Source organism: Cetorhinus maximus, chromosome 8 (assembly GCF_964194155.1).
Source record: "Cetorhinus maximus chromosome 8, sCetMax3.hap1.1, whole genome shotgun sequence".
In the NCBI taxonomy this organism is placed as follows: domain Eukaryota; kingdom Metazoa; phylum Chordata; class Chondrichthyes; order Lamniformes; family Cetorhinidae; genus Cetorhinus; species Cetorhinus maximus.
The window spans coordinates 129,190,855-129,206,533 of record NC_135886.1 but is presented as its reverse complement, the minus strand read 5'-3'; the positions used below and the strand labels follow the sequence as shown (position 1 = coordinate 129,206,533).

The 15,679-nt window shown below is 47.9% G+C and overlaps 1 protein-coding gene across 1 annotated transcript in view; it reads left to right on the top strand.

Annotated features, from left to right (window-relative positions):
* Positions 1 to 15,679, top strand: part of ophn1 (oligophrenin 1) — a 203,321-nt gene that overhangs the window by 174,436 nt on the left and 13,206 nt on the right. The window contains exon 23 of the mRNA XM_078547587.1: positions 13,741 to 13,792. Coding sequence (XP_078403713.1) covers positions 13,741 to 13,792 — 52 coding nt within the window. The remainder of the gene's footprint in view (positions 1 to 13,740; positions 13,793 to 15,679) is intronic.

Here is a 15,679-nt window from a genome sequence, read left to right as displayed (position 1 = left end):
ATGGGGGGAAACGTAAATAATGCATGCACAACTGGGGGCCAAAGAGACACTTGCATTTACATAGCGCTTTTCATGACCACTGGATATCTCTGTGTTTTACAGCAAATGAAATACTTATTGAAGTGTTGTAATGAAGGAAATACAGCAGCTAGTTTTCACACAGCAAGTTTCCACAACTAGCAATGTGATAATGCCTATGTATCTGTACTTTTGTGATGTTGATTGAGGGATAAATATTGGCTAAGGCAGCAGGGATAACTCCGCTGTCCTCCTTCAAAATAGTGCCGTGAGATCTTTTACAATGAACTGAGGGCAGACAGTATCCCAGTTTAACGTCCCACCCAAAAGACATCCACTCTGAGCGCAGCACTGGAATGTCAGCTTTGATTTTTGTGCTCAAGTCCTGGAGTGGGATTTGAACCCAAAACCTTGTGAATCAGAGGGTGGAATGCGGCCAACTGAACCACAGGCAACACATTGCATGACATGGGTACAGTGTGGCGCTCGGTGTGTTTATTTTCTTACGCCCAGTAATGCTGAGGCAGAATCAGAATGTTCCAATTCATTGTGTGTGGACAATCCAATGGTCGGTAACCATGGGAAACAGACTTAAGATAATTGGTTAAATAAATCCAGGAGTTAAAATGAGAATTTTTTAAAGTATTAAGTTTTGTTATCTGGAATACATTGCCTGAAAGAGTGGTGGAAGCAGATTTGATCAAAATTCAAATAGAAATTAGTTGAATACTTGAGGAGGATAATTCTGCAAGGCTTTGGAGAAGGGCAAAGGAGAAGGAATAATTGTGTAGCTCCTTCAAAAAACTGGTGTGGGCACAATGGGCCGATTGGCCTCTTTCTCTATTGTATAATTCTATGAAGGACAAGTGAGACAGATACCATACCATAGCACTCTTACCCACTCAGAGAATATGGGCTGAATTTTCCCAGAATTGCACTAAGTGCGGTAGCGGGCGGGTAAAATGGAGTCCTACTAAAGAAAATTGGTGGGTTTTCACGCCCTATCTTCCTGAGCCCGCCTCATTATATATTCACTCCCGCAAAACACGCCGTTTCTATGGCGAGCGGGTTCTCATTCGCCCGCTCGCCATCACCCCACTGTTGCATCACGCCGGCCGGCATCTTTAAAAGGCGGCTGCCAGCAAAGCGCCCATCACCAGCTCACCACCGCTGCCCGGGAAACATGGCCAGCAAAGGAAAAAAGACTGCAGCCCCCCCGCTTCAACGACAGGTCCCTCGAGTGACAGCTGGATGCCGTGGAGGCCCGCTGGGATGTGCTCTACCCCCGTTCTGGCCGCATGATGGGTAGCAATGTCACCAACCTGGCTTGGGAGGCGGTAGCAGCGGTGGTCAGTGCCAAAGCCCTTCAGAAGAGGTCAGCCACCCAGTGCCACAAAAGGATGAATGATCTCCTCCATTCCGCCAGGGTAAGTCACTCTTTTCATCACTCCCAACTCACACAGTCACAAACCCATCACACACCCACAGAGCCCTCACTCACTGCCAGTGCAAGGGACATCACCCATTCACTCTTTCTCACACACACCATCATTGTCCTCATCCCATCCATGGGACCACTCACCACTTACACAGGCCAGGCATACTTATCATCTGGTCCGGCAGGCGTCCTGATACACTCTCCCCAAATCTATCCATGCAGGACAAACTGGCTCACAACAGGAGGCAAAGGTCGCAGACAGTTGGAGGGATGCTGGAATTCAAAGTTCTGACAGAATTTGAAAACCGAGCCATCCATCTGGCCGGCAATGACCAGGGATCGGTCCTGTGCTGATGGTGAGGTCGGCGGTGCTCTACCAAGTGAGGATCCAGCAGTGCAACATCCATCAGACAGCCATGCCGTGAGTGATGGGTCCTATTTCACAGGCCACTGCCATGCACTAATTATCTTCCCTTGCTTTCGCAGGCATATCTGGGAAACAGCTGATGGAGTCCATGACCCAGGGCCTCCAAGCAAACCCCAAAGAAACCTCTGAAGAGGAATCTGGAAACACCCTCCCTGAAGTCCCATCACAGTGCTCACCCACACCCTCCACCAGCGCAGAGACTCAACTCGGTGGGACTTGCTTTAGAGTAGCCTCGGGATCATAATCTGGTGAGCACATCACTCTGGACTTGGTCATGTCACAGTTGCTGGAGCTGCAAAGGCAAGCTCGGGAACATCAGGAAGGGATGTCTGCTGCACTCCTCAGGTTGCAAGGCACGATGGAGGAGTCCGTCCGCCTTCAGGCTGAGGTGATAGTGCCAGCATTGTAATGCACCGAGGTCAACACTGGCAGGATGGAGGCCGCCATGGAGACCTTGGTCCAGGATGTCACTCCATTGCTGCGTGAGCTTAACTCCATTGCTGATGCCAAAGTTGCCCTCCAACAATGTGTACGCGAAAGGGGTGCTGGGCAACTCGATCTCACTCCAGCTACCCCTTCCATTCATGGAGTCAGCCAGGGGCCCTCGGGCACCCATAGGTAAGAGGATCAGCAGGTGCATGCTCCGGGGCCATCCACCCAGGTGACTCTGGGAGTGACCGGCCATCTGACTCCCCTCTGCCTGTGACCTCCGCAGCTCCAGCTCCACAGGTCGAGGAGGGTGCCACTGCCACACAGCAGGACCCCGAAAGCAGGCCAGGGCCCTCCAAGTCTTGGCCATCCAAAGAACGCCCGCCAAAGTCATCACAGACAGGGCGTCACAGTCAGCAGGCTGTCCCCACCTCCGCTGTGGATGTTCGGGGAGCACCAAGACATAACGGCAGGGTAGGAAAGATCAGGAGAATTAGTTGCATAGTCTGGGCATGGGTGTTAATCACTTATACATAATGTTCACTATTGTCAATAAACTCCCAAGAATGTCTCCCTGCCCACGGCTCCTTGTTCTAATGAGCAGTGTTCGTGTCGCTGAGATGTGAAACCTTTCTGCAGAAGATAAAAGGCAGGTGTCTCAGTCTAGGGCCTCTTCCCTGTGCTCTGTGCAGCCTTCAGGCCACAATGATGGTCCAGCCTCACACTCCCTGGAACATTACAGATGCCTGCACCTCAGCAGTGCTGGTCATTGCTGCCAGAATGTAGTGGGCAGGTGTCACAAAGTTCTCTCATACTCTCTGTGCTCTCAGCACCTTTTAAGGTGGGTCTGGCCCCCATCACACCAGCATCTGTGACCAGTGATGCTGTGCACCAGCTCCTGAAGGGCTGAGGTGCTGAAGGCAGACACAACATCAGATGCGTCTAAAGTTTCATGGCTGCATCTCTGAGATGGCCCTGATCATGGAGCGCAAGCGAGTTCCCCTCGGCCAGACAGGAGTCAGACATTCTTGAAGGCTATGTGAAGTGGAGTGTCCTCACTGCATGTTGTCATCATCCTCCTGCGATCGAGTGCCTATTAGGGCCTCCAATGCATCTCCATGACAGGAGCATTCTCACAGAGGGTATTGGTGCTGCCAGAAGCCAGACTGGAATCAAATGTTCATGAAGATCAATGTGAGAATCTATGGGGCCACCTCACTGCATGTCGTCATCATCCTCCACAAATCTGGCAGCTACGAGGGCGTACTGAGTGCACCTGCCTCGTCTACCCAGTGCGAGAGCCTCATCCCCATTGTTGTCACCACCGAGGACTTCCTCGCCCTCTTTCCCGTTAGCATCCTCCTCATCGGAGGAGACATGCAGCTCCTCCATCTCCTCCTCAGCCAGCTCCTCACCCTGTTGTAGTGCCAGGTTGTAAAGGGCGCAGCAGACGACGACGATGCATGGCACCCTCTGTGGACTGTATTGCAGGGCTCTACCAGACCGTTCCAGGCACCGGAACTGCATCTTCAGCATCCCGATGGTCTGCCCCACCAAGTTGTGAGCTGCTGTAAGAGCCTCATTATAGCATCGCTCTGCTGCTGTCTGAGGCCGCCACATGGGTGTCATCAGCCACGGCCTCTGCGGACAGCCCTCCTCCCTGAGGAGCCAACCCTGCAGCCTCTGTGGACCCTGGAAGGCTGCAGGGAGCTGTGAGCGACTCAGGAGGTAGGCGTTGTGCACACTCCCCAGAAACAGTGCACTTACCTGCAGGATGTGTTTCTGGTGGTCTCATACCAGCTGCACGTTCAGTGAGTGGAAGCCCTTGCAGAGACCTGAGCGTCACATGAGTGCAGTCAGTCACACCCTGCACCTGTGGGAATCCCAAGATCAGGGCGAATCCAATGGCCCTTGCACCCTGGCTGACCTAGTCCCGGGCGAAATGTACAAAGTTGTGTGCCATGGAAACAATGGCACTTGTGACCTCATGGATGTATTTGTGGATGGCGGATTGTGAAATTCCACAGGGGTCATTGGAGCCCTGAAAGGAGCCATTGGCATAGAAATTGAGTGCCACAGTCACTTTCACAGCCATTGGCAGTGAATACCCTCCATGTCCCCTTGACTCCAAGTCCTGCAGTAAGTGGCAGATGTGAGCCACCAGGTCCCTAGACATGCGCAGTCGGCGGTGACACTGATTCTCGGTCATCTGCAGGAATGGCAGGAAGTGTCTTTAGACCCTGGGTGTCGCTAGGTGCAGACCACCCACGACTCGCTGTCGCTCCTGGGCAGTGTGTGCGGGAGCTCCTGCTGCCCTTTCATGAGGTTGCTGCACCTGCCTTTACACAGCCAGGAACCTCAGTCGCTCTCTCCTCCATCTTCTACAGTCTCTGACGGCCATCAGGTGTACAACTAGGTCACCAGGATCCATGATCCTGACATGGTCCTCCTGCAGCATGAAAGAGAGAGAGAGAGAGACGTGGTTATCATGGCTGTACTTAGCACCATTCCTGGCCCGATGTGACAGCCCCTTAATGCTTCCTGGAGAATGCTGGTCACCCCTCGGATGGCCAGAGATGAGTGCGCTGCATGGCTGCCCTGTCAGCCTGTGAGATGGGGGACACTGGTCCAAACCAGGACGCTGAGATTGCAAGGGGCTGTGAACACCTCCGGCAGTGACTGCTACATGGCTAGTGTTGGTCAGGAGATTGTACAGCGTGTGCAGTCCAACTGCTCTGCAGTCCAATAAAGTGGTGGAGGACTCAAAGTCTGTGCCAGGGGAGTGGTGGTGGGTGGGGAAAGTGGGGGGGGGGGGTGGGTGTGGGAGGGGTGGTGGGTGTGGAGGAGAGGGGGGTAAGGTATGGAGCGCATGGTGGCCCTTTGGTGCCTCTGCGATGCTTGCATGGGCGAGCAGGCTAGGAGCCTGACCCCAATCATATCACTGTGGCTGCGCCTGATCTGTCTTAGTTGCGGAGGGATGGTCAGTTTATACAGGCATCCCTAACGCGTGGCCACTTCCCTCACTTACCCTGCCCCCCACCTGTGTGTGGGATACAGCGCCAGGGCAGCACTTGACCCCCCCACCCCCCCCACCCCTCAGCAGTCGCCTCTGAGGCTGGCCAGCACTTGCCCCTGGACACCCCCCACCCCTCAGTTGCCTGGCCCCGCCCCTGAGGCCTGTAAACAATGAGTGAGCTGTGCTGCTCACTCACCTCAGTCCCCCCAAAGTGAAGGCCGCCAAGTGCACGTTGTCTGCGTGCTGTTGTGAAACACGTCGACGTGCTTTCCCACTGACGTGGATGGACGATACGGCAGGGTTCCAAGAGCCTGGCGGGATGGCCTTTTAATTATATGCTAATGTATTACAATTAGCTCCCCGCCGACCGATGGTGGGAAACGCGGCCTGCCGTCAGCGGGCTGAGTGGAAGATCGCGACCTGCCTTCACACCGTTGTGAAGCGGGTCCCGCCATATTTTCCTCACGCACCACCTTTCACGCCCTCCGCCAGTGAGCTCGGAAAATTCTGCCCTATGTTCCAAAGCTTTCTGCTGTATTGACAGAATTAGATTCTTGGGCAATTAAGTGCTTTAATCTTAAGAGATCTGTCATTATACATTGCAGCTGCAGTCTGAGGTGTTGGAATGTGTGTGCTGCTTTCACTGTAACTGGGCTTTAAATCCACACCGACTGATAGAATGAAAACCTGTTTCTTAGCAGAATATTTTGAAGAGACGTGAAACCTCTAAATGCTTATGTTCAGAGGGACTTGGGTGTACTCATTGAAGTAACACAAAGTTCGCATGAAAGTGCAGCAACCCATTAGGAAGGCAAATGCCATCATGGCTTTAATTGCAAGGGGACTGGAGTACAAGAATAAAGAAGTCTTAGTACAATTGTATAATGCTTTGATGATAACACACCTAGAGTTGTGTGTGCAGTTTTGGTCTCCATATTTAAGGAAGAATATGCATTCCTTGGAGGTGATGCAGTGGAGGTTCACTAGATTGATTCCTAGGATCAGGGGGTTGTCTGTTGATGAAAGGCTGAGTAAATTGGCCCTGTATTCTCGAGTGTAGAAGAATGAGAGGTGATCTCATTGAACTATACAAGATTATGAAGGGGTTTGATAGGGTAGACGCTGAGAGGTTGTTTCCCCGGGCTCTGGAACCTAGAAACACGGGGGCAAAGTCTCAGGATAAGGGGTTAATTATTTAGGACTGAGGCGAGAAGAAATTTCTTCACTCAAAGGGTTTTGAATGTTCAGAGATCTCCACCCTAGAGGGTTGTGGATGCTCCATCATTCAGTGTATGTGAAAGACTGAGATAGACAATTTTTTGGTGTTCAGAAAATCAAGGGATCTCGGGAGTGGAAGGGAAAGTAGAGTTGAGGTAAAAGATCAGTCATGATCATATTGACTAGCAGAACAGGCTCAAGGACCTCTACGGTCCATGCCTACTCCTGTTTCATGTATTCTTATGACCTTGTGCTGTAACTGACAGTCCCAAAAACTAGTCAAACACCAGCCCAACACAGGCATGTTCAAACACACCTAAGAGCCAAAGCTGCAGATTCCTCCATTATCAGCTCATGGTATGTCCTGTGCCATCGGCAGGATAGACTTACCAAAGGTGCAATCCCATTGACCTGAATAATATTTTCAAAAAACGGGACCGAAACGCGCACATGCCAACATATTATTGGGCGAAGATGTCGGGTCATGTTCTTGGCATCATCACGCCAGTCTGGGATGTTACGGTTAGCGGGTTGGCCCAGAAATTGGAAGCCCACCTGCGCTATGCAAATTGATGGTAATAGGTCAGTTGTGCTCATTAAAATGGCAATTGACTGCCATAATACATGTAGAATAGAATAAACGCTTTCAGTGTGAGATTTCATGCAGAGAGGTCCATTTCTGCATTGTGCTGCTAAAGAGGGGCCCTTTCTGACTTCGATCTGGGTCACCGGCTGACGAGCTCCAACGCCAGATATCCCACCCCACTGCTCTGATTGGGTGGGATAATCTCATTCTGAGGCCCGGAACCCACCCAGCGCTCTTAATTGGCCCAATTGACGCTTTATACGGTGTCTTTGGGCGGTGGGTTCAGATATCTGAATCCTGGCTGCTTCCAGGTGTGTGGTCCACCTACCTCGGCAACACATATTATTCAGCCCAATGAGTGGGCGTGTCCTGTACATTTACTCTGTAGCATGAACAAAGCCAAGGAAATATCCTGCTTATTACCATCTACTGCTTACTGCACCCCCCCAACTGACAAATCAGTACTCCTCCATGTTGAACGTCACTTGGAAGAGAATCAAGGGAAGGACTAAAGCCAGTCAAGAATGGTGGTGGAAAATGTGGCAACAGGAGAACCAGACTTCATTAACGTTTCCAACCCTCAACCCGGATCCAGCCCAGGATGTGATTGCGAGTGATATGGTTGAAGTATTTGCAAGCTTTTTCAGCCAAAAGTGACGTGACCAATTCTACCCCACCTCCTTCTATCATAGATGCTGCTGTTAACGCCACAAAGAAGTGTTTCTTTTACTATTTTTTCATGGGATACCAGCTTGCTCCTTAAGAAGGTGGTTAGGATGATGTGAAGATGATGGAGGAGAACTTGCAGGTGGTGGTGTTTCCATGTGTCTGCAGCCCTTGTTCTTCTAGGTGATGGGTTTGAAGGAACCCTGGTGAATTACTGCAGTGCATCTGTTAGATGGTACACCGTGGTGCCCCTGTCTGCTGGTGCTGAGGAGAGTGAATGTTTAGGGTGGTGGATGGGGTGATGATCAAACAAGCTGCTTTGTCCTGGATTGTGTCAAGCTTCCTGAGTGTTCTTGGAGCTGCTGTTATCCAGGCAAGAGGAAATCTATTCCCTATCACACTTATGCCTTGTAGATGGTGGACAGGCTTTGGGGAGCCAAGTGATGAATTGCTTCCCACAGAATTCCCAGCCTCTGACCTGCTCTTGTAGCCGCAACATTTATATGGCTGGTCCAGTTCAGTTTCTGGTCAATAATAAGCCTCAGGATGTTGATGGTGGGGAATTCCGTGATGGTAATGCCATTGAGTATCGAGGGGAGCTTGTTAAATTTTTTCTTATTGGAGGTGTGGCATTTGTGTGACACAAATGTTACTTGCCACCTATCAGCCCAAGCCTGAATGTTGTCCAGGTCTTGCTGCATATGGACACAGGCTGCTCAATTATCTGAGGAGTCACAAGTGGTACTGAATGTTGTGCAATCATCAGGGAACAGTACCACTTCTGACCTAATGATGGAGAAAAGTGATTGAGGAAGCAGCTGGAGATAGTTGGGCCTAGGATACGATCCTGAGGAACCCCTGCAGTGATGTCCTGGGACTGAGGTGATTGGCCTCCAACAACCACAGCCATCTTCCTTTGTGCTGTAAGTTTACAACCAGTTGAAAGTTTTCCCCCTGATTCCCATCGACTTCAGTTTAGGGCTCCTTGATGCTACACACAGTCAAATGCTGCCATGATGTCAGGGACAGTCACTCACCTCACCTCTAGATTTCAAGGCTTTTGTCCATATTTGTACCGAGGCTGTAATGAGAACTAGAGCAGAGTTCCCTGGCAACACCTAAACTGAGGGCATAATTTAAGGCCCTCCCCCAAGACAGGTTCAAAGGTTAGAGGGCATTTAATTGTGTGGCAGTGCGGTGGATGGGGAGCCCGCTGCCTTCCTGCTTTTGTCTTTATTATGACCGGGTCAGGAAGACTTGTGGAGGGCCTCAATTAGGCCCCTAAGTGGGCAATTAATGTTTACATAAGGGCCTGATCCTGCTGCCATGGGTGGGGTAGTTGCCACATAGGAAACCCGAAAAGCAAACCCTGTCAGGATTGTTTGTGGGCTTCTGGGGAGGGGACCCTTGTTGTCAGGCACTCAATGCTCAATCAAGGGATTTGGCATCGAGAAGGAGGGCTGACCTTATTTTGCTGCCTTGGAAATAAACTTGTTTTAAGGTACAGGCTAGCTTTGGACTCATTCTTCCTCAATATACAATTATTGGAATTAACATCCTACACTCTTTATTGAACCAGGGTTGGTCCCCTGGCCTAATGGTAATGGTAGAATGGGGTTGTGCCAAACCAGATGCCAAATAGATTGTGGTTGAATATAATTCTGCTGCAGCTGATGGCCCCCGGTGCCTCATGGATGCTCAGTTTTGAGCTTCTGGATCTGTTCTGAATCATACTGAAAGCACTGGACACTGAGGATTGTGGCCTTGTCTCTAACAAGAAAAGGTAACAGTTACCTTCCATTGACCTTCCAAAGCACCACCATAGGTGAGTAACCCAGCAGCAGTCCTGGAGGTCTCCATTGTCTAGACCTTACAGTTACAGTTATATCAACACAGTAGCAGCAAGAGGAGAACAAAGGTTGTGTACTCTGTACACATGGCTCACCTCATGGTTGCCCATTTCTAGAGCTCGAGTCAGCAGAATGAAATTCTCACCATTCTCCTGGTTTGGCTGCAACACCACTTAAGTTCAACACCATCCAGGAAAATGGAGTCTGCCTGACTGTCATTCTTGCCACTGAAGTCAACAAGCACACATTCACCGCCGGTATTAGCAGAATGCGTTATTATCAATGGAGTGCACAGTACCAACTCGCCAAGCTTATTTTAGCAGCACCTTCCTGCCACCATGTCCTCAACCACTGAGAAACAGATGAGTGGAAAAGTTGCAGTATCACTATCACTATCCCAGTTTTCCTTTAAGCCGCTTGCTATCGTGACTTGGACAGTTGATGCTATTCCTTCATCGTCGCTGGGCCAAACATAACAGAATTCCCTGACTATCCTTAGCAGGCATTGCAGCGGTTCAAAAATAAAACCAATCACCACCACATCAGGACGAATATCGACGGGCAAAAAAACTTCGCCAGTGTCTCTCTCATTCCACAAACTAGCCAACAATTGCAACTTGGAGTTTCCATGTTCTAATAAGAGGTCGAGAACGTTATTTGGACGAGGATGAAAATGGTATTGAGTTTTTGATTTATTCTTTCTTCATCTCCTCTGTGCCCAGCAAGTTGTTTTGTACGTAGTAGGCACTTGATTGGAAAAAAGCCACCCGTAGGGTTGTTCATTAACATCAGTTCATCGCTGGTAAATTACAACATTCTAAAAATTATAGACCATCAGAATCCCTCATCTGTTCCTTTTGCAACGTATTTCGTTTCTCAAAATATGACACTGGAGCTGAGTAATGAAGCATTATCTTTAAATAAGAAAAAAAAGGCAGTTGTCTTGGCAAATCACAAGGACTGACTAGCCAATTCAACCGGTGAGGTGGTGGTGGTGGGTGGGTGGGGGTGTGGGGGTGGGGGGTGCTTTTTATTAGGGTTATAGGAAGTATTTAAAAAGCTGAAGTTTAAAGCTTGAAGTTTAAAGTTGAAAACTTTAAAGTTTGAAGCTGAGATTAAAAAGAAGTTTTTTTGTTGTGGATCAATACATTGATGGCAACAAAATATCCACCAGTGGGTCTAAAGTTGTGTAACCAGCAGCCTTTTCAAACTCCTATGTTGCTCCAATTTAAGTTAGATCCAGTAACCAAGATTCCTTTCAAGAATCAAGTTAAATTTCATTGCACCGACAAATTTAAAAATCATACATCTCATTTCATGAACGTGAATAACTTGAGCTATTATAAATCTATAAGTTTAACGTTAGTGCCTTGTTTTAAAAAAAAATGAATTGAATTCAAACTTGAAGTTACCTCTGAAAACCTAATAAACACACCCCAGCATCACTTTAGATGGGGGAAGATCCTGCCGAATGAACCTTGACCACGTTGAGCAGTTTTCCATTCTATTGGACAGTGGAAAACCAAGTGACGTGGTCTAGATCATCAAATAATATTTCTCATCGAAGGCTGCTACTGAAACTGAAATTAGTAAGAATTCAAGGTTTAACCTGGGTGTGGATAGCAAATTGGCCGAAGCAGGTACCTGTTGGGAATAAGGAAGAAGCAGATATTTTTACCCTAATCCCATGTGTGTGTCCCAATCTTTATCTCACTCTCTATAAAATGGTATTTAAAAAGTGAAGGATAATCCGTACTTTTAGCTTGCTGCCTGTGAGAATTCTTCAATGTGATTAGCTACTTAGCCTGCTTGATGACATCACTGTTGGTGGATGGCTGGATACTTGACGTTAGGTTAAAATTAACATCAGGAAAGGTGAAATACACACCTCGTATGTCATTAGGTGTTTATGGGTGGTTTTCTTCGAGGTCGGCATTGAGCGCCATTGTTTTGCCACCGACCACAAAACCGTGCCACCAATTTTTTAAATGGTGGGAAAACTCACTGAAAAATTGGCACCAAATCTAGAAACAGTGCACCTCTATTTTCCTAATCAAAAGCACTTTGCGTAAACTGGGAACAAAAACATGCTAATCTTGAAACAGATATCCATCAATCATCAGTGTTTTTGGAGATCTCATTAACAATTGAAAACAGGAAGAGGCAGTATGTGACAAATCAAATAGTGGCTTGGTGATGGTAAGCTTATTAGGTATTAGATCCAGGGCAAGAATTATAATTAGACAAGTATCTCCATTTCAAAACTGTGACAGTGCAGAGAGAAAGGAGAGTAGACCTGCCGGCTGGAGTTAGTCCTACTGTCAGGGCAACTGCCGATGGGCCTGGAAGTTGTTGGGGATCTGTCCGTGGTGGTTAGCTGAAACCAATTACGTGGTGGCAAGCTCAAAAATGCAGGTGACTAGGTGTCCTCCCCTTAGGGACTCAGACCTGTGACGCCACTTGAAGGGCTGGCATTCTGTGCACTGTCCCTTTTTGAATACTTCTGGGTTCTGAATTTCACGCTCGAGGCTCTGCCCCTCAGTGTCAGCCCAGCAAGTTTTTACGCAGAAAACATCTCCAAGATCCCAATGCCCCGTGACTCCTGGAGGTCTAAAGGACTCGATGTGAGTCAAGGAAGCCGCATGTAAGTCACCAGCTTTCACTGGGTAGACTACTGAAGGCACAAGGGACATGTGTAAGCTTCAGTAAATTGGGGCAATAGGATTAAATCATGACAAATTGCATTTAAATTATATGCAAATGGACAATTAAGCACATCAATGAGTTTCCCGCTGCTAACCGGGGTTTCACACGTTTGTTACCTTCCCGTCACTAACATAGCCGCTTACAGATTTCCCACCGTCGGGAGTCTTGACACACGGCCTCCTGTGCCATTCTCTGTATTGACGCATCATCTTGCCTGTTCCAGCGTGTTCCTCAAAATCCAGCTCTGTATTTGGGACTTGAGTGGAACAAGAGGCAAGAAAAGAAATGGATCTGATGAATTTATCAGATTGCACATGGGCCTGGAAATAAATGATGATTGAGTCTGTACCAAGATCTACCATGTACATAATCTTCAAACTTCAATCTAGCCGTAACAGTGAGGACATTGCAGAGCAATCAGTTTAGCTTTCTAATGTTGTGCAGTTTTATATCATTGTACATTTTCTTTGTGGCTTAATATAACTACATTTCTTTGTGTACAGGAATCCAGAAAAGCTAGGATGGTTCCATGTTTAATGCATGCATTCGCTGAATAGGGAAGATGGTGGCATAGTGGAAACGTCACTGGACGAGTAATCCAGAGACCCGAGCTAATGCCCTGGGGACATGGGTTCAAATCCCACCCCGGCAGCTGAAGGAATTTAAATTCAATGAATTAAATTTGGAATTGAAAGCTCGTCTCGATCGGCAGGGTTTTTATGCCCCGCCTTCCACTGGGTTCGTCAGGTCCCACCGAAAGTCAATGGACTTTCCATTAGGCAACTTTCCAAAGTCAATGGGCTGCCGAATTTCCCGCAGCGCGTCTCCCCATGATGGGGCCGGAAATTCCCAGCCCGTGAAACTATTATTGATTGCTGTAAAAACCCATCTGGTTCACTAATGTCCTTTAGGGAAAGAAATCTGCCAGTCTTACCCGATTTGGCCTACATGTGACTCCAGACCCCACGGTAATGTGGTTGACTATCCTCTGAAATGGCCCAGCAAGCCACTCAGTTCAAGGTCCTTGCCAGTGATGTCCACATCCTATGAAAGAATTTTTAAAAATCTCAGCCAAGCAAAGATAGTGCCTAAATCCTGAGCTAGGAAATTATCTGGCCGTTTCCTCTTCTGGTCACATTAAAATGGTTTCTGCTGGACGATGTTAACATGCTGTACTTGGCTTTATGCCCCACTGTTTATTGGGCTCATTCATGAAGAATGATCATTGACTTGAGGTATCAGAAGGCAGCTAGCACCCTTGGAAACCTATTCCAAGATTCAGCACCTTTGGGAAGAGGAGGGAGAAACAAGAATACATGATCATCTTGTGCCACATTTAGTGCGTGACTTTACATATTCCGATAATCTTTTTGTTGCTCTCAACAGTTTGAACTCTTCCCCACCACGGTCTCCCCATCTAGCACGCACGAAAGACGAGGTAGGTCAAGGTATTTGTAGTGGTGACTTTGGTATAGATGTTATTTATGTTTCTGTCTACGATTAGAATATGGGATCTTGTATATATTCAATCACAATTCATATGCTAAAGGTTCTAAAAAAAAAAAGAGCTTGAAGCCTGAGAAGTATTTATCCTGACTAGTAATTGAAAACTCAATCTCTCTGTACAGCTCCTGAGGTGTTTTTTTAAATTACAGATACCGTATGCCATAAATATGTGCAGAGTTCATTTCTTTTGGGATTCAAAGCATTAAACAGATGGTATTCATGTGCTAATTTTGCGCTCTATTTGTTATTTTCTGTATATTTTCTCTTCATGTTCTAATTGGATAGTTTTTTTTTTTCACTATTTATTGAGAAATGAATGATTAATCCTGTTCCCTGCTGGCTACTGGAGTAATATAATGGACAGGGTCAAGAGGAGTACATGCTCATTTAGTAAAGCAACTTCAGTGTTGTCACTAGGATTTTAGTGAGATGTAATTATCGATTTGTGGAACTTTTTGCAGAATAATTATGGGTTTTGCCCTTCCAAACTTGGGATGTATCTGGAGAGACTATAACATGAGGGTAAATAGTGTTTATAGGGAAAGATAATAGTGGAGATGCCAAATTAGAAGAGCTGTAGCAGAAATGTTTTGTACAATAGTAAAGTGAATTGCTTTATATAAGATTTCCCTCTAATTTCTTGATACCAATCCATTGCTTAGGCTGAATGATAACATTATACTTTGTTCAAGGTATAAAATTAACATTGTGTGATTCATAGTTGAATTGGGCTGAGGGTTGGAGTCTGTGTTGAATTGTTTTTTTCAGGGGGCAATAACTGGATAGAGATCAGAACCCTGGTTAATTCACCCTAGTAGCACAGAGGCCAATCGTAGGACTTCTCCATGGCCAGGATCTTTAGGTTGGCGAGTGGGGGGCGGGGCCGATGCATAAAATGATGCAGGATGACTTCGGGCGGAACTCCCAACATCACCCTGCGTGGCGGGGCTGCAGCCGAATGAGCTGTGCGCCCACCGACCTGGCAACGGCCAATTGAGGCCATTGACAAAATCATTAACCTCATTGATGGACCTGCCCGTCCAACCTTAGGGTTGCCAGGCAGGTGGGGAGCCCTGGCGGGCTTCAGAAAAAGCCTGAAACCTCATCCACGGGCGGGATGAGATTTCATGAGGGTTTTAAAAAATTTTTAATCAATGTTTGATTTAAAGTGATGGACGTGTCCCAACTCATGTGACAGTGTCACACGAAGGGACATGTCAGGGAAATTTTGTTTTTGTGCCTTTACCATTTTTAAATTTGGAGCCCATTTCCGTGAGGCAGCACTTAGCCTCAGGGAGATGAATGTGCTCTTTCGTGTGCATACATGAAAGAGCGCAATCTCGGCTGAGGGAATCCCCCCCAGCCCCCCGCCCGCACAGGGAGCGCATAGCGCTTCCTGGCGGACGTGTCACGCTGGGCAGGCCTTAATTGACCCGCCCGCGTAAAATGGCAGCGCACCCCCAATTTGGGGGCGTTGAATGGAGGCATGCCTGCCCACGTCCACTCCTGCACTCCCCCCCCCCACCCCCCCCCCCACCTCCCCCGACGGGGAAAATTCTTCCCCATGTTATCCAGATGGCTGTAGAGTGGCATGTTAGAAAGTGGGCAGTTTGATATCAGGTGAGCACAAAGATGGATTCAGCTATGAAGCCTCATCGATCAAACAATCTGCCGACACTCACGGAGAGCAGCGGGTTCCTGGGAAACTGCAACACAGCAAAGGTTCAGACTCTTTGTGGGAGAGTAGGTTAGAATAAAATACTTAACATAGACAAAAGGTGGAGCTGAAAGATGGTAAAGTTAATCACCCTTTTTTTTA